This window comes from Daldinia loculata (assembly GCF_022478755.1).
Source record: "Daldinia loculata strain CBS 113971 unplaced genomic scaffold F4817scaffold_29, whole genome shotgun sequence".
In the NCBI taxonomy this organism is placed as follows: Eukaryota; Fungi; Ascomycota; class Sordariomycetes; order Xylariales; family Hypoxylaceae; genus Daldinia; species Daldinia loculata.
Genome location: NW_026054883.1, coordinates 1,887 through 19,064, shown reverse-complemented (window position 1 = coordinate 19,064; position 17,178 = coordinate 1,887). Strand labels below are relative to the sequence as shown.

General features: G+C 38.2%; 6 protein-coding genes across 6 annotated transcripts; 3 read left to right on the top strand and 3 right to left on the bottom strand.

Moving 5' to 3' along the window:
* Positions 1-162: 162 nt before the first annotated feature.
* F4817DRAFT_339596 (ribonuclease H1 small subunit) lies at positions 163-1,027 on the bottom strand. The gene is made up of 3 exons (XM_049303561.1): positions 813-1,027; positions 452-753; positions 163-395 (listed from the first exon to the last, which is right to left on the bottom strand). Exons 1-3 carry the CDS (start codon positions 949-951, stop codon positions 357-359), a joined length of 480 nt encoding a protein of 159 aa, XP_049158304.1. The 5' UTR covers positions 952-1,027; the 3' UTR covers positions 163-356.
* Positions 1,028-2,147: 1,120 nt separating this feature from the next.
* F4817DRAFT_124873 (cyclopropane-fatty-acyl-phospholipid synthase) lies at positions 2,148-4,185 on the top strand. The gene is made up of 4 exons (XM_049297682.1): positions 2,148-2,771; positions 2,828-3,489; positions 3,569-3,824; positions 3,912-4,185. Exons 1-4 carry the CDS (start codon positions 2,370-2,372, stop codon positions 4,020-4,022), a joined length of 1,431 nt encoding a protein of 476 aa, XP_049158303.1. The 5' UTR covers positions 2,148-2,369; the 3' UTR covers positions 4,023-4,185.
* F4817DRAFT_124869 (ribonuclease H-like domain-containing protein) lies at positions 4,186-5,658 on the bottom strand. The gene has a single exon (XM_049297681.1). It carries the CDS (start codon positions 5,420-5,422, stop codon positions 4,349-4,351), a length of 1,074 nt encoding a protein of 357 aa, XP_049158302.1. The 5' UTR covers positions 5,423-5,658; the 3' UTR covers positions 4,186-4,348.
* A 238-nt stretch (positions 5,659-5,896) lies between these two features.
* Positions 5,897-9,620, top strand: F4817DRAFT_339589 (MCM-domain-containing protein). The gene is made up of 3 exons (XM_049303560.1): positions 5,897-6,313; positions 6,367-8,878; positions 8,983-9,620. The coding sequence occupies exons 1-3, from the start codon at positions 6,039-6,041 to the stop codon at positions 9,118-9,120; spliced, it is 2,925 nt and encodes a 974-aa protein (XP_049158301.1). The 5' UTR covers positions 5,897-6,038; the 3' UTR covers positions 9,121-9,620.
* F4817DRAFT_339588 (uncharacterized protein) lies at positions 9,601-11,060 on the bottom strand. The gene has a single exon (XM_049303559.1). It carries the CDS (start codon positions 10,900-10,902, stop codon positions 9,940-9,942), a length of 963 nt encoding a protein of 320 aa, XP_049158300.1. The 5' UTR covers positions 10,903-11,060; the 3' UTR covers positions 9,601-9,939.
* Positions 11,061-11,186: 126 nt separating this feature from the next.
* F4817DRAFT_339587 (aldehyde dehydrogenase) lies at positions 11,187-13,289 on the top strand. Its single transcript, XM_049303558.1, has 4 exons — positions 11,187-11,622; positions 11,692-11,837; positions 11,895-12,779; positions 12,835-13,289. The coding sequence occupies exons 1-4, from the start codon at positions 11,364-11,366 to the stop codon at positions 12,946-12,948; spliced, it is 1,404 nt and encodes a 467-aa protein (XP_049158299.1). The 5' UTR covers positions 11,187-11,363; the 3' UTR covers positions 12,949-13,289.
* Positions 13,290-17,178: the final 3,889 nt, after the last annotated feature.

The following is a 17,178-nucleotide window of genomic DNA, read 5'->3' as shown; positions in this document are numbered from 1 at the left end:
ATCATAGAGCTCGTCGACCTACACGTATGTACCTAGGTACTTACGTATAGACGATGTACGTACTGAGAACTTGCAATTGATAGAGCTGCAATGAACTGTTATACTCACTCACATGCACCATCACTGCTAAATAATTAATGAGCTTTGTTGCCTGATATATAGTTAGAGCAGAATATTAACTTTGTAAATTTGGATTCTATTAAGATGTAGAATTCCTTGTATCTACCTCATAGTCTCGACTTTTATCTGAGTGAACTCCTGAACGCCATGCCCTTAAACCAAGAGTGACCTGTATGCCGGATTCCCTACAAGACTATATAAGTCTCCGAATCCCGAGGACTGTAATATAATCCAGTTTAGTTATCTGAGGCTTTTCCAGAAGGATATGAATGTATCTGCATCTCAACTGTTAGCTAGTTTCTTGCTTTTTTGATAATATATCTCGACAAACCTGTCCTGCAAAAGATATCCACTCTTCCATACCTCTCAAGTACGGATCTTCAGTCGAATTGGCCAAGGTCTCGTGATTCCAGACCATGAATTCATCAAAAGTTGCTTTTCCTTGCATTACACCTACTTCGAGCTGGTCTTCTGGGTCTTCTATAATTTCAAGATCCTCAACCATTTCCTCTCGACTTTGGTCCGGCTTCTTTGGCGTTGACTTCTCAACCACAGAGCCATGATAACCCTCCGGCAACTTCACAACTTTGCCATGAAGCTTACGACCTCTGAGATAAGCCGTCTTTGTCTGGTCTATATTTTTATATCAGAATTAGTTGGGTTTGCTTAAGGAGTATTTGCTATCGACATACCTTCACTCTCATTGGGGTTCCAGTACGTTTCAACTGGGTTGACTTCACCATCATGATGTATGCGACATGGTAGTAAATGGATTTGAGCCTTTTGCTGGATATTCTCCTGAGAGTCGACGGTGAAAACGGGGTGCGCCATCTTGGTGTCTTTCGCTGAATACTATTAAGAAGTTTAAATGGTTATTTGCGGTATGGGGATTAGGGGATAAAGGTTTACGACGCGTAACGACCAATAAATCAATTAAAGAGCGCGCCGTTTACCGACCTGTTCGCGTTTGTAAGTGCCTCGATATCTGTAATCCGATATATGCATTAACAATATGTATTTAAACTATCCGAGTCAGCTCCACTCATATTTCGCCTCAAAAGGATTTAATTAAGACTTCATCGAATTCATTGCCCATTTATCCCTATTGTTTATTAGTTATCCCTTTTATTCATTACCCTCCTCAATCAGCAAATACTATTTTCCTTACCAAACGCCTTCGATATTTCTTCATGTGAATATTTAGTATAGGTTATAGATAACTCCCTAGTGTTTCGACAGGTGTCCCATCTCATTATTATAGCCAGGGGGGAGTATAAAGATTCCGAAACATCAATTAACTCATTCTCGTCGGGACAACACCATGCAAGTAGCACTACCGCCGAAAACCGGTACATTGCCGACCACATTCTGCGTAACTACACGCAACCATCTGTTCGTTACTGGCCGCCACCTGGCGCCACGCAAGCCAAAGATTCTCTTTGCCCAGGATGACCAGATAAGTTCTGTTGGAGGCCATCCCTTTAGCCACACGACTTCACTGCCCTAAAGGCAATCAGACATATATCCGGCAAAATCGGGTGTGAGCAACTAGTATCTTTACTTGGAAAATGTACAATATACCATTAGTCTTACAGTCCTAGTCTGGAGTAATGTCGCGAGATGTCGTGATACGAACATATCATTGGACAATTCTATCGCGGTATGGACCCTTAAATGCCGATTCTTATGATCTGCTAAACTTCCATGTTTCTGCTATTCCGGTGTTACACATGATCTACTTCCGGTTACAGCAAGGCTTGCGGGACCGAATAGTTGATACGCATCCTGAAGCAGGTTACGTCTAGTTCGTTTTTTTACTCGTCTTGCATACCCCTGTCCGAACCTGAGCGAGTCGGCCCTCTATCGAAAGAAACATGGTATTTTAATATTCTCGTTTCTGACCTCATACAGCAGCGGAGCAAAAGACGGGACGAATGCAACAGTCCACGTAGATAGGCGATTTAGACCACATAGTGGCGACGAGCGGACACTATTGCTTGTTACGTGACATGGGTGGCCTGGAGTCTTCCTAGCTCGTCTCACTTTCTTTCCTTTGCCTTCAGTCTTTTCCATATGTTTTTCACTTCTAATATGTCATAAATCTTGGAAATGCCGAGTAGGTAGCACCAGCCACTCTTTTTCCAGTCTTATACACCAGTTGGATCTGATATGCTCAGTCGTTTGGGAAATCATCAAATATACCCTAGAAAAGTCTTTGTTACCCCTTATTGTTTGTGCAACTATCCTACATGACCATGACCCCATCAATTCCATCAGTCATTGCCCGGCCGCTCACCCGGAGCGCCGATTTAGTCCGCGGGGTTTTAGGAAGTTTAACCTGGGGACCGGCCTTGGCAGTAGCTAAGCCGGCTGTGCTTTCTGTCTTCTCCAGGCTCGAGATTGGCACCCTGCTATTAGTTGACGAGCCTACGGGAACAAGAATGGTGTATGGGCAGAGGCTTTCCTCGAAGGGCCCCAAACCCATCAATGAAGAACATCCAGTCAGGAAAGCAGACATAATCCCCCGGGTTGAAATCAGAGTGAAGGATGATGCTTTCTGGATGAGATTGCTTCTCTTTGCTGATATGGGGTTTGCGGAATCATATATGCTAGGTGAATTTGAATGTGTCGATTTGACAGCATTCTTTCAGGTTTGAAGCTTACCTCTCGCCAATATATCACGGCTGACATATGGAATATTTTATAGCTTTTCATTGCAAACCGGGATCAGTTAAGCAATGGCACCACGATATTCTCCTCGATGTCCGGAGCGGTATCGAGTATTGCCCGGACTACAAATACGCTGTCGAATGCACTTTTGAATGTCACCGCTCACTATGATATTAGTAATGACATGTTTGCGGCTTTCCTCTCAGAGGATATGACTTATTCATGCCCTATTTGGCAGACCCGGGTATCTCATAAAGAGCCTGAAGAAACTCTTGAAGACGCACAGATGACCAAATTGAGACGGTTCATCGACGGCGCTAGGATCAAGCCTACTGATCATGTTTTAGAGATCGGTACAGGTTGGGGGTCTTTCGCTATCGAGGCCGTTAGAAGGACTGGCTGCCGAGTAACGAGCCTAACATTATCAAAGGAGCAAAAAAGACTAGCAGAACAGCGGATCGACAAGGCAGGATTATCAGGCCGGATAGGCGTGCAACTACTCGACTACCGTAGCTTACCCGATACGGCGGTTTTTGACAAGATTGTCTCTATAGAGATGTTGGAAAACGTCGGTCAGGAATACATGAGTACATATTTTTCATGTGTCGATCGGCTGTTGAAGAAGAAGGGTGGAATCGCCATGTTTCAGTGCATCACGATGCCGGAGGGGAGACACGAGGCCTATTCCAAGTCCGAAGAGTGAGATAACTATTTGCCCCTTTTCTATCAATACTAATAACCCTACATGGTAAAAACCATACGCTGACCGCCTCGGTAGTTTTATAAACAAACACATCTTCCCCGGCGGTTATCTCCCATCCACCACCCAGCTCCTTAACCACATCTCGAAGGAGTCCAAGGGAACGCTGATCGTGGAGCGGGTTGAGAACATCGGAGGCCACTACGCGAAGACGCTGCGTCTCTGGAGGGAGAATTTCATGCTGAACTTCGAGTCAAAGATTCGACCGGCGCTGGAGGTGGAACATCCGCGTATGACAACGCGGGAGATGGACGTGTTTAGACGAAAGTGGGAGGTATGAATTTTTACTATTCCCTCTATATAAATCTACCATCGCGAATAAGAATATGTACACGATACGGATTTACTAATATCTCTATAGTACTATTTCGCCTACTGCGAAGCCGGGTTCGTGACAAAGACCTTGGGCGACGTCATCATCACGGTTGGAAGGGAGGGGGCGATGGAATTGATGGAGGATATTCCTGTTTAATAAAAATAGAGATGATGATCAAAGAGACGTATAGAAGATGGTTTCCTTTAGAGATGTTTATATTGTGTTTCTCACGATTTCACGGTGCGACGTACACCTGGATTTGGAAGAGAGGGTATTAGGGTTGTGCGTTTTAGATACATAGGTATATACAGAATTCAATTACAACTCCATAGAGTGCTAATAGGAGATGTTCACCTAGTAACGCTGGCAACTGGAAATAAGTAACAACTACTGGTGAGGTTACTATAGTCCTAAACCCGCGAAGTGCTATTGTGAGATCATTCAAGGGCATACTTCCTTTCATTTCGCCTATTTTATCTGCGTCAATGCCGCTTCTTTTTCTTCTTCCCCCCTCTCTTTGACTTTGCTTCTTGTCCTTTACTACCATCTACACCTACCTTCTCGCTTGCTATCGTCTTCTCCGTGGGCAAGCCGTACTTACCCGCGTGTTGGACATCAAAATCCGACTTTCGTTTCCGAAAGAGTAGCATGGCGACTCGCGCGTCCTCGACACTCGAGTGATGACCGGTCTGAATCTCAACTCCTAATACCTCACGCGCCAGGACCCTGAGCGCTGGTTTGGGTCCGTGCCCGTACTGCCTATACCCGGCGAACCGTGCGGTGTCCCGGATCTGTCCCGAGGGATGGTCCAGCTGTAGCACGGCTAGGTCGTGCCGAATATCGTGGCCGACGATGATGCGCCCGCGCATGAGCGCTGCGACAGCTTCTTGTACCTCGTCGAAGCTGCGTGCTACAGGTAATAGTATGCGCGGCGTCAGTCCCGTTATATGAGTTCTCCAGTCGGTCACAGGCTCGCGTGGCCGCACAAACGAGTCGTACACCTGTCGTCCATGGAAATCAACAATGCTGACACGTGCTAACACTGACTCCCGCCCCTCGGGTCCTATGCCGACCATCTCGCAGTCTAGCGCTATGTACTTGCCGACGTCGACTCCGGGCGCCAGTCCCTCGTTGACACGGGGCGGCTCGGCGGCCATAAGGGAGGCATTGTTTTTGACGCCCAGGCTGTAGGCCTCAGCTAAGTCCTCTGGCGATATATCATTGTCTTCGGCCCAGAGAGCGAGCGAGGGCGTGATAGTTGCTGGTGTGCCTTTGGCAATAGCAGAGGATTGGGCGACGCCCATTGGTTTCTTTAATGAAGGTGTATAAGTGGGCTTATGAGAAGACTTATTAGATGTGTTTGATAATGGCCGTTGCTCCCGTTGCTGTTTGGATGGGTTCTGTAGCTTCTGCCGTTTTGGCTGAGATTTAAACGGGGTTCCCTCGTCGGCTTTCCGCTTAACTGTAGCTTTTGTCGCTGATGAAGAAGTTGCGGTAGACTCGGCCTTTATCTTTCCTTGTAACTTCTTCCAGTTGGATGACAATTCTTGCGCCATGGTTTCAGTGTCACGGCGCAGTGAAGGTCATTATAGAGATGAATGAATATTGGGTTGAGGAATTACCGTACCAGCGCTTGAACAATGTACTTGATTTCAGTCCGAGATACTTTGCGGGATTACTGAAGGAATTATCAAAAATATATATCATGTAAAATAAACATTTATTTTGTAGACGGAAATCAAGGTTAATTCAAATTTGGAATTTCATCTTTGTATTTTGAAGTTGCGACAACTGATAGAAGTTTCAATTTTTCAATTCTCCCGGTACTGTGCTAGCTTTGATCCTAATCACTTATATATGCATAGACTATTCAAGTAACATGTATATCTCACTATAGCAAATAGCTTTACGTCTTGGCATCTGCAAGCACTTAGAGTTTTACGATTTAATTGGTCGAGCCTAAAGTCGCGTTTCCCAATTTCATAAGGCGCGACGCGTCTGGGTCCCATTTCTGCATTTCCGCATTTCTGCATTTCTGCCCCTCTACTCCTTAATTTTTCTATCGAGGTGAATGCTTGTGTGCTTGTGATTGCGATAATACCAATCCCGATATTTCTAAACATCGAAACCCACACGCCTTCTTAATATCGGCACGGAATATATACCTTCAAAATGGCGACCCCAAGTGACGCCGGAATGCTCATGTCTGATGCTCCATCCAGGGCTGCTGCAACCCCCAGACCGAGACAGTTTAACAGAGGTTCTTCGGCACGACCTCGAGGGCCTCCTTCCGAAAGTCTAGCCGCCCATAGTGACGATGAGGCCGAAGGCTTTGCTGATGATCAGATTCCCGGCCGCTCAAGACAACGAGATCCTGCCACCATTCCTCGAGTAGAAGATAGGATTGGTATTACCGTCCAAGAACATTTTGAAAGCTTTATAGAAGAGTAGGCCTTGTCTTTTCTGATAGTGTATAGCACATAGTTAACAGAAGGACTAGATTTATTGACGACCCTGTATCATCCGGTGCGCCAACGTCCAGTGCTGTTACTACAGACAAATTCTACGTCGCCCAGATCCATGGCATGCGAATATACCAACTATCAACCTTTTACGTCAACTATAATCATGTTGCTAGCTACCAAAATGGCGGTCTAGCCAATGCCATCAATACTCAATACTACCGATTCCTCCCTTTCCTCACCAATGCCCTCCACAATATGATCGCCAAGTACGAACCCCAGTACTTCCGCGAGCATCGACAGGCGACTACTTCTAGCAACCAAACAACATCAGGCGCAAGTAATATTGGCTCTGGAAGCCAATCCGAGCTGCAGGGCAGCAAGACGGCAAACCAGCAGACGGATAAACTATTCGCTATTGCCTTCTACAACCTTCCCCTTGTCTCTCGAGTTCGTAGTTTACGTGCCAAGAACATTGGTCAGCTCCTTTCTATATCTGGAACCGTCACACGTACCTCTGAGGTCCGACCGGAACTATCCCTTGCAACTTTTACTTGCGAGACATGCCGCTCGGTCATTCCGAATGTTGAGCAGACGTTCCGGTATACCGAACCTACACAATGCCCTAATATCCAATGCGGAAACCGCCTGGCATGGCAGCTCGACATCCGACAAAGCACTTTTGTCGATTGGCAAAAGGTCCGTATTCAAGAGAATAGTTCTGAAATTCCTACGGGAAGTATGCCGCGGACGATGGATGTCATCCTGCGAGGTGAGATGGTGGACCGTGCAAAGGCAGGCGAGAAGTGTATCTTTACTGGTGCGTTAATTGTGGTGCCCGATATAAGTCAGTTAGGACTTCCAGGCGTTAGGCCTACGATGATGCGAGATGACCGGAATGCGCCGCGCGGCAACGATGTTGGTGGTAATGGAGTGTCAGGCCTAAAGTCTCTGGGTGTTCGCGACCTGACTTACCGGTTGGCTTTCCTAGCTAATATGGTTACCCCTGATACATCTACACCTGGCCAGTCTGCATCCCGTCAAGTTCACGATATCATCAACTCCTTAACTCAAACCTCTGCCGACACGGCTGAAACAGTTGAAGAGGCACAAACAGCTGTGCTAAATTCTATGACGCCCAGCGAGATCGACGAGCTCCGTGAGATGGTCCATAGTGACCACATCTACCACCGCCTTGTGCAATCACTCGCGCCTACAGTATATGGTCACGAAATCGTCAAGAAGGGTCTCCTCCTGCAGTTAATGTCTGGTGTCCATAAGACTACAGCTGAAGGCATGGCCCTTCGAGGTGATATTAACATATGCGTTGTCGGTGACCCATCAACCTCGAAATCTCAATTCTTGAAGTATGTCTGCTCCTTTGCACCGCGTGCAGTTTACACGTCTGGCAAAGCCTCCTCGGCTGCTGGTCTCACAGCTGCGGTAGTCAAAGACGAGGAGACGGGCGAATTCACTATCGAGGCTGGTGCTCTCATGCTGGCTGACAACGGTATTTGCTGCATTGACGAATTCGACAAGATGGATATAGCCGATCAAGTTGCTATCCACGAAGCTATGGAACAGCAGACGATCTCCATCGCCAAAGCCGGTATCCAAGCCACCCTAAACGCGCGGACATCCATTCTTGCCGCCGCAAATCCGGTTGGTGGACGGTACAACCGTAAGACCACGCTGCGAGCCAACATCAACATGTCAGCGCCTATCATGTCCCGTTTTGATCTCTTCTTCGTTGTCCTTGACGAGTGTAATGAGACAGTGGACCGTCACCTAGCAGAGCATATCGTAGGCATACACGCACTACGCGACAGCGCTATCGAGCCAGAATTCAGCACCGAGTGCCTACAGCGGTACATTCGGTTCGCGCGGACCTTCCGGCCTGAGTTCACGCCTGAAGCTAAGGAGCGTCTCGTCGAGAAGTACAAGGAGCTACGTGCCGACGATTCCCAGGGCGGCGTGGGCAAGAACAGCTACCGTATCACTGTCCGTCAGCTTGAGTCCCTGATTCGGTTGTCGGAGGCTATCGCCAAGGCGAATTGTATCGAGGAGATCACGCCCGAGTTTGTAGACGAGGCGGCTAATCTCCTTCGCCAGAGTATCATATCTGTCGAACACGACGATGTTGAGATGGATGAAGACGAGGATGAGACGCCTGAGGACTCGGCGACGCTTGTTGCTGCCGCGGACCAAGCTACGCGTGCTTCTTCAGCCGCGCAGGGCCAGGACGAGGAGGGTGATTCTCCCATGGACGACAGCGAGAATGCGGGTGCGGATGCACAAGGTAGTAGAGAACCTAGCTCCGCAGCACCGGCAAAGAAGAAGACGGCGATCACGTATGAAAAGTACATCAGCATGGTGAACCTCATCGTGTCGCGAGTGAACGAAGATGAGGCGTCAGGATCTGGCGAGGGCGTGGATGGCGAGGCGCTTGTGGAGTGGTACCTTGAGCAGAAGGAGGATGAGCTAGAGGGCGAGGAAGATTATCACCGAGAGAAGGATGTTGCGAAGATGGTGCTAAAGAAGATGGTCAAGGTAAGTTTTTCTATTTTTTTTTCTTTTTCACAATATTCGCGATCATTAAAAACAGGAATTTTGTGGCTACGTTACTTGACTCGATGCTAACGGAAAACAAATAGGACAACATTCTGATGGCGGTACGCGGCGAGGGCCTAACTGAGGAGGGCGATCAGGCCGCCGCCGCAGATGGCGGGCCTGCGCCCTCGCAGAAGGTCGTATATGTCCTACACCCTAACTGCGCCATAGAGGAGTACTGAGGAAAGGAGATGTACACTGATATTCCCTCCTTGCCTTCTCATTCCGGAGATGTTAAAAGGGGAGGTTAAGATATGTATTACTTGCACGCACATGCACACGAAGCTTAATGCCGGAGATGAAATAGACTCGTTGACGTTATATAACGGGATGTAGGTAAACATTTCACGTTGAAGAATATTCCCGAGAAATGATGAACGAAACGGAATAGCAGCAGGCGTCTGGAGTCCGGCTACGAAGAAGATATTATTGACCTGCTAAGAGCAGCCCAAGGCAAAGGGCAGATAGCCTACTATATCTAGTAGGTATACCTACACGTAGGCTATAATTTATATAAAAACTTTACGAACTATGCCTATACGCATGGTTGATCTGAACTATAAGGATAATGTCGTAGATTGACGGGCATGTTATACGGTTTAGGAGGTAGTCTCACGCGTGAGATGGGCTGCGCTGACGAATTTACTCTTGCTCTTTTAATCTGTTGATAAATTAAACCGAGTTAGGTCTATCTACTACGCTCGACCTACTCAGAATGTGTTAGGAGTCCTTCAACTTCGTAGTGTTCGAGATCCTAATTCCGATAAATAATAGTCGTAGCTACTCGTACAACGGCCCTCCTATTCTCTATTTACACGTATTTAGCTTGTCATCGATGTCACATAGTTTTTATGCGTCTGTACCTAGCTCTGATTTCTCGGGGAGACTCTTACCTACCATGGGGATTTATCAAGGTACAATTGAAATTACGTATCAACACACGCATCCTATCACTCCGAGCTCGGGGATATACAAAACGCCGGGTATCATTATTTTCAGAATCAAAAAAGTTTGCTCAGGACTCGTTTAGCCTCGTCAGGAGCCAGGTCTACCGCCTTCGTCGCCACGGAAGCCTGCTTGAACTTCCGCATACTCTTATCCTCCGATTTACTTGCTGCAGCAGAGCTGTCCTTCTCTTCCCTGCTCCGCTTTGCCGCCGCTTTGGTCTGCATTCCTTCCAGCATCTTGGCTCTCTCGATGTTCCGCACGAACTCCTTGTTCTCCTTGGTCGACTTGCTGATTTCCGCTCTCATCCTGCTTGTCCGCTCCGCCATCTCCGAGTTGATCTGCTCGGTCAGGTTGTGCCATTTGAAGCCCTTGAGGTAGAGCAGGCTCCAGATGTCGTCTCGGTAGTAGGTGTTCTTCTTGCCGCCTATCGTCCGAGCGTTCAGGAGGTCGACGGCTTTCTTGGCGTCTTCCTTGCGCACGAATTCTACCCAGCCGTCCGTGTACATGTGCTTTTTATTTCCGCCCTGCCGGACCCGTCGGGAGCGCTCTTGGGGGTCCTCGGGCGTGAGGAATATCCTGTTGATCTTGCCGTACGGCTCTAGTAGCGATCGTAGCTTGGCGGGCTTCATGAAGGGCGGTACGCGCGAGAGGTAGACGAGGCCGGATTTCTTTACGGCTGCTTCCGTAGCTACTAGGTTCTTTTTGGTCAAGGGGCGCGAAACATCTGGTAATTCTGGCAGTGCGTCTAGCTTGGATTTTAACTTGTCTCCGTCTGTTTTCGCATCTAAGGCTTCTCGTTGCGAATGATCTCGTTTTATGGTATCTTCATGCTCGGACTCCTCTCCCGCGCTGACTTCGTCGTTGTCGTCGTCGCTAGCAGCATCGTCACTTAATTTGCGACGCTTTGCAATGCGACCACCTTTTTGTAATTCTTCCGCCTCGGAGTTGTAGCCCTGGCTATTGTCGTCGTCGCTCTCGTCCGCGTCTAGAAATTTATTCCTCTTCTCCGAAGGCATCTTACTTAGTGAAATTATTTATTGACAAGTATATACAGCCTGACAATCTGGTTTTGGAAGGGCAATTGGTAGAATTGGATGGTCGACTAGCTGATGTTTGGTTACTAAATCGAAAAGAAAATAAAAATAAAATGGAGAGTTCTCGATAAGGCTCTCTGATAAGATAGAGTTAGAGAGTGCATTCGATATACGATATACGAATATGTAACATTTTAGGTACTTATCGGGATCTTTTGAGGGGTCGCCGATCCCCCACTATCATTGATTTAATCAGTGACTATCAGTGACGTTTATCTTTAAGCATCGTTTAATTCCCGTTTAATTGGAATCTGAGTTGATATATAAGTCAACTTTCATTATATCACAATCACAAGCAACCCTATATTAACCTACATATCTCTCTCTATTAAGTCCATTAAGTCCATCCCCTATTATAGTGTACGAAGTACCATACCGACACAATGTCTGTCGAAGTGCTCACAACCATCTCGCCTATTACAAACGAGCCGATATTGACTCGCAATGGCGTCACGGTGGCCGAGTTAGAAGAAATCCCTAAGATCGCCGCCGAGAAATTCCAGAGTTGGCGGCAGACCTCGTTGACGGACCGTCAGATCATAGTTAAGAAAGCGTTAAAACTACTGGAGAAGAAAAAGGATGATCTTGCTAAAGAGCTTACCGTCCAAATGGGACGACCAATTGCTTACACTGGTGTTGAAAGTAAAGCTCATCACATTACCCTCTTTAACTAATAGTTAGAAAGAGCTGCTTAAGCTAACTTTATATTAGTCACGACGGCTATCAAACGTGCCGACTACCTTGTCAAGATCAGTGAAGAAACACTGAAGGATACCGATGGCGAGCCGGAGAAGGGATTCAAGCGATTCATTCGGAAAGTCCCTGTTGGTCCTATCCTAATCATCTTCGCCTGGAACGTGAGACAATCAAATATGCATCCCTATATTCTAGAATCCAGCTGACTTTCCTCTTAGTACCCTTACCTGATCCTCGTCAACTCACTTATACCAGCTTTACTTGCTGGCAATACCGTCATTCTCAAGCCTTCCCCACAAACCCCTACGGTTGTAGAACAGATCGCCAAGGTCTTTGCGGAGGCGGGACTACCCGCTGGTGTCTTGCAGTATTTCCACTGCGGGTCGCCGCTGATCATGGAGACCGTCGTGCGGGATCCCAAGGTATCTTCAATCTGCTTCACCGGTTCGGTGGCGGGAGGCTTGTCTGTCCAAAAGGCCGCCTCTGATCGAATTGTCAACGTTAGCCTAGAACTTGGCGGTAAAGACCCCGCATACGTCAGAGGAGATGTAGACTTGGACTGGGCGGCTGCTGAAATTGTCGACGGATCCATTTTTAACTCGGGCCAAAGTTGTTGTGCCATTGAACGTGTTTACGTCGACGAGAAGATTTACGACCCTTTCATCGAAGCAGCCCAAAAGGTCTTGAAGGACTACAAGGTTGGTGATCCTCTAGAAAAGGAGACCCAGATCGGACCGGTCATTTCGAAGCGGGCTAAGGAGGCTATCGAGTCTCATATAAAGGACGCTCTGAGCAAAGGTGCAAAGGATGCAACACCGGAGAACCCGACATTCTCAAGTCTCCCACCGAAAGGAAACTTTGTCAAACCCACGCTCCTCGTTGATGTCAACCATAGCATGACAGTTATGACGGAAGAGACGTTTGGGCCCGTTATTTCCATCATGAAAGTCAAGTCTGATAAAGAGGCTGTGTCATTGATGAATGACAGCGAATTCGGCCTCACAGCTAGCATATGGACTAAAGATACGGCCAAGGGCTATAAGTTGGCGGAGCAAGTCGAAGCGGGAACCGTCTTTGTCAACCGTGCAGACTACCCCAGTCCCGTAGGTTCTTTACGCGAATCCGATAAGTTGTGGCATGCTAACATGATAACTATAGGATCTGGCCTGGACGGGTTGGAAAAACTCAGGCAAGGGCGTGACTCTAAGTAGATTTGGGTTTGACCAATTCGTGAAGCTAAAGAGCTATCATTTGAAGGACTACCCGAAATAGAATGGAAATGCGAATCAATTAAGCAGGGTTTAGAGAATCGTTCTGGAACGATCCCGCCATTTATTTTCCTTGGGCTACTTGGACGGGGGTTGTGTGAGCCTATCGGAAGATTGGGTGTGGGAAACTTTGCCGGTTTGGTGATCTGTATGCCTATTTGTTTCATGTATTGTCAGACCAGGGATAATATTATGCGAGCTTAAAATATATATTAGTTATGTATTACACGTGTAGGTATGCCAGGTTAATTAACTACAAGTATAAACGTTAACTACATACCTATTGCTTTTTTGCGCTTTAAAGTCATTATATATTGTTATACGGATAGTAATGTTAAAAGATTGTTAGTTAAAAAAAATAATTAATAAAAAATATAAAATAATTATTTTAAAATTTATTAAATAAAAAATATTATAAAATTATGTAATTATATATAAACGGAATTAATATATTAATAAAGATTTAATTAAATTAAAAAATATATATTTTAAATTATTTATAAATAAGTTAAAATCTTTTTTTGGAAAAAAAAAAAAATTAAAGATTTTAAAATTTTAAAAAATTATTAATAATTTTAATTATATTTTAAGTTTTTTATAATTTTTATTATAAATAATTTTTTATTATTTTAAAAAAATTTAATATTTTAAAATGGTATATATATTTTAAATTATTATTTATTTTATTTTATATTAAAATTTTAAATTAAAGTTTAATAAAATTTAAAAAAAAATTTTTATTATTTTTTTTTATTAATAATTTTTTTTTTATTTTAATTATTTTTTTATTATTATTATTATTTATTGGAAAAAAGATTAAATTAAAGTATTTTTTTATATTAAATTTTATATTTTTAAAAGTTATTTTTTTTTATTTAATTAAAAAGGGAATTTATGGAAAGATTTAAAGATTTTATATTTTATAAACGTATAATTAAATTAATTTTTAATTAAAACTTTTTTAAAAATTATTTTTAAAGTAAATATTAAAAATGTTTTTTAATTTAATTTAATATTTTAAAATTATTTTTAATTTAAATTAATAATATAAGTTTAATATATTTTAATAATAATTATATTTTTATTTTATATAAATTGTAAAATTATAAAGTAATTATATAAAATGTATTTAAAATTAATATTATTAATTTTATTATTATTAATTTATTTAATTAATTAATTTAATTGTATAAATAAATGGAAAAGATTTATAAATTTTTTTGATTTTTTATATGTTTAATGGATAAAAATTATAAAAATAATTAAAATTAATTTAATTAATAATATTAAGTTTTATAAATGATGTATAATATTATAATGTAAATGTATTAAGTTAATATAATAGTTTTAATTAAGTAAATTATTTAATTTAAACGATAAATTAAATAATTTAATTTAATGTTTTTTTAAAAGGTTTAAAAAATAATTGTATGTTTTTTTAATAATGATAAAATATGATAAATAATAATTGTTAAATTAAAAAATGTTGTTTAAAAGTAATATAAGGTTTTTTTAAACTTTTAAACCTGATAAAAATCTTAAAAAAATTTGTTAAAAAAAGTAACGATTTAAGTTATTTAAAAAAAAGGTTAAATTAATAATTTTTTAATTTAAAAATATATTAATTTAACGTATATAAATGAATGTTTTTAAAAATAATTAAAGGAATTTTAAATTTATATAAAAGTTATATTAATTAAGTTTATTTTAAAATTAATAATTAATTAGTTTATTTTTGTAAATTTAGTTTTATAAAATATTAAAAAAAAAATAATATTAAAATTTTTTTTTAATTAATTTTTTGTTGTACGGGGTAAATAGTTGTAATTATGGCATAATTATTATAATGGTTATAAAAAGTTATGGCGTTAATCATAATTATTATATAATTAATTAATTATATAAAGGTTGTATTATATATAATTATATTTTAAATAATTTAAATTTTTATATATTATTTATAATTATTATATATTATTTGTAATAATATTATAATTTTTAATAATTATAAATTTAATTTATATTTAAGTTTTTAATAAAGATATATTGGTAATAAATGTAAATTATTTATTTTATTTATTTTTTTTTTTATTTTATATAATTATTTTTAAAATTATAATTTTTAAAATAATAATAAATATATATAATAAAAATTTATTTAAAATTATTTTTTTAGTTTTAATAATTTATTTAAATAATTATTATAATTATTTTTATTAAATTTTAAAAATAAAGTGGAATATTATTTAATTTAATTTTTAAAATTAAATAAATTTAAATAAATATAATATTATTAAGTATATTATTATAGTTAAAATTAAAATTTTTATTTTAAAATTTATTAAAAATAAAAAAATTTTTATTTATAAAATAATTATAATTATTAAATAAGGTAATGGTATTTTTATGTAAAATATTTTAAATAATAATATTATTATATTGATTAATAATAAATTTAATAAATTATTTAATAAAGTTTAAAAGTATTATATAATTATTTAATTAAAAAAAATAATTAATATTTTGGTTATAAGTTAAATATTTAAATATATTTAAAAGATAGTTAAAAAAAAATTTTATTATTTATTATATTTAAGTATATTAATAATAATTTAATATTGGTAGTTAATATTTTTTATAAAATTAAATTATATTTTAAATTTATTAATTTATTAATTATTATAAAATTAAAAGAAAATTATTGCAGGTATTTTTAATAAATTTATATTAATAAAATAAAATTTATAAAATGGTTTTTTAAATAGTAAATATTATATAAAAATAATTATATTTATAAGATTTTAAAAATTAAAGAAAATATTATAATTTTGGATTTTTTAAAAGTTATTAAAGTTTATTAGGTTATAAATTAAGTTATTTATTAAATTAAGGAATTTATGGTTATAAAGTAAATTAAAGAGATTTTAAAGTTATTAGTAAAATTTTTTTTGTAGTTTTTAATTGTTTTAAAAGATAATTTTATGTTTTAAGGTTTATTTGCGAAAGTTAATATATATTTTGTAAATATATTATTTAATTTAAATTAAGTTGATATTTTAGATATAACGGGTTAAAGAAATAATTGTTTTTATTATAATAATTTAATAAATATTTATTTTTAGTAATTTATTAATTGTGGAGTTTTTTAATATGTTATTATTAAAAGATTTAATTATTAATTATTTAATATTTTTAATAAAAAAAGGTGTAAAATAATTAAAAAGTATTATTAGTTTATTAAATAAAAAGTATTTTAAGTTAAGATTAAGTTAAAAGGTTAACGTATTAAATTAAAATATAAATTTAATGGTAAAAGATATTAATTAAGTAATAATAATAAATTAAACGGTTAGTTAAATAATTAAGGAAATTATTTTGGTAATTTAATAATTATAATTATAATTAACGATATAAGGATTTAATATTAATTTATTTATAAGGTATATATTATATTAATTTAATTTAATTATTATTTATTAATTAATAATATTATTTTAAATATTTATAATAAGTTTTATTTAGTTAATAATAAGGTTTTATTAAAATTTAATATATAAATAAAAATTAAAGGTAAAAAAGTGGTAAAAGTTAAGTTATTAATTTTATTTATTATTAGTTAAAACATTAAAGTGATAAAAGGTATATTTAATAAATTAAATAAATTTAATATTAAGGATTTAATATTAATTAATGTAATTATTATAAAGAGATTTTATATTAATATTATGTTAGAAATTATTTTTAAAGAAAAGATAAAAATGTGATATTATAGCAAAATTTATATTTTAAAGTATGGATTATAAATTAATAATAAAGTTATTAAATAATTAATTAAATAATTTAACTTTTTATTTTTTAAATATAAATTATTTAAAATTTATTTATTATTTATTTATATTTTAATTATATTTTAATTATATATTAATATAGTTAATTTTATAGTTTATTTTATATTAATTATAATAAAAAAGTTATTTATCTTTTTATTAAAAAAAAAAAATATTAAAGATTTATAATATTTTAAATTTAGTTATTTAAGATTAAATATTTTAAATATTTTAATATATAATGTTAAAAAAATAAAGATTAAAGGAAAGTTTATAATTAAATGCGAAGTTTATGTTAAAATTTAAAGTAAATATATTATTTTTAAAAAGAAATTAAAATGTTATTTTTTATAATTATTTTAAAAAATATTTTAGGATTTATTTGATTTTTTTATAAAATATAATAA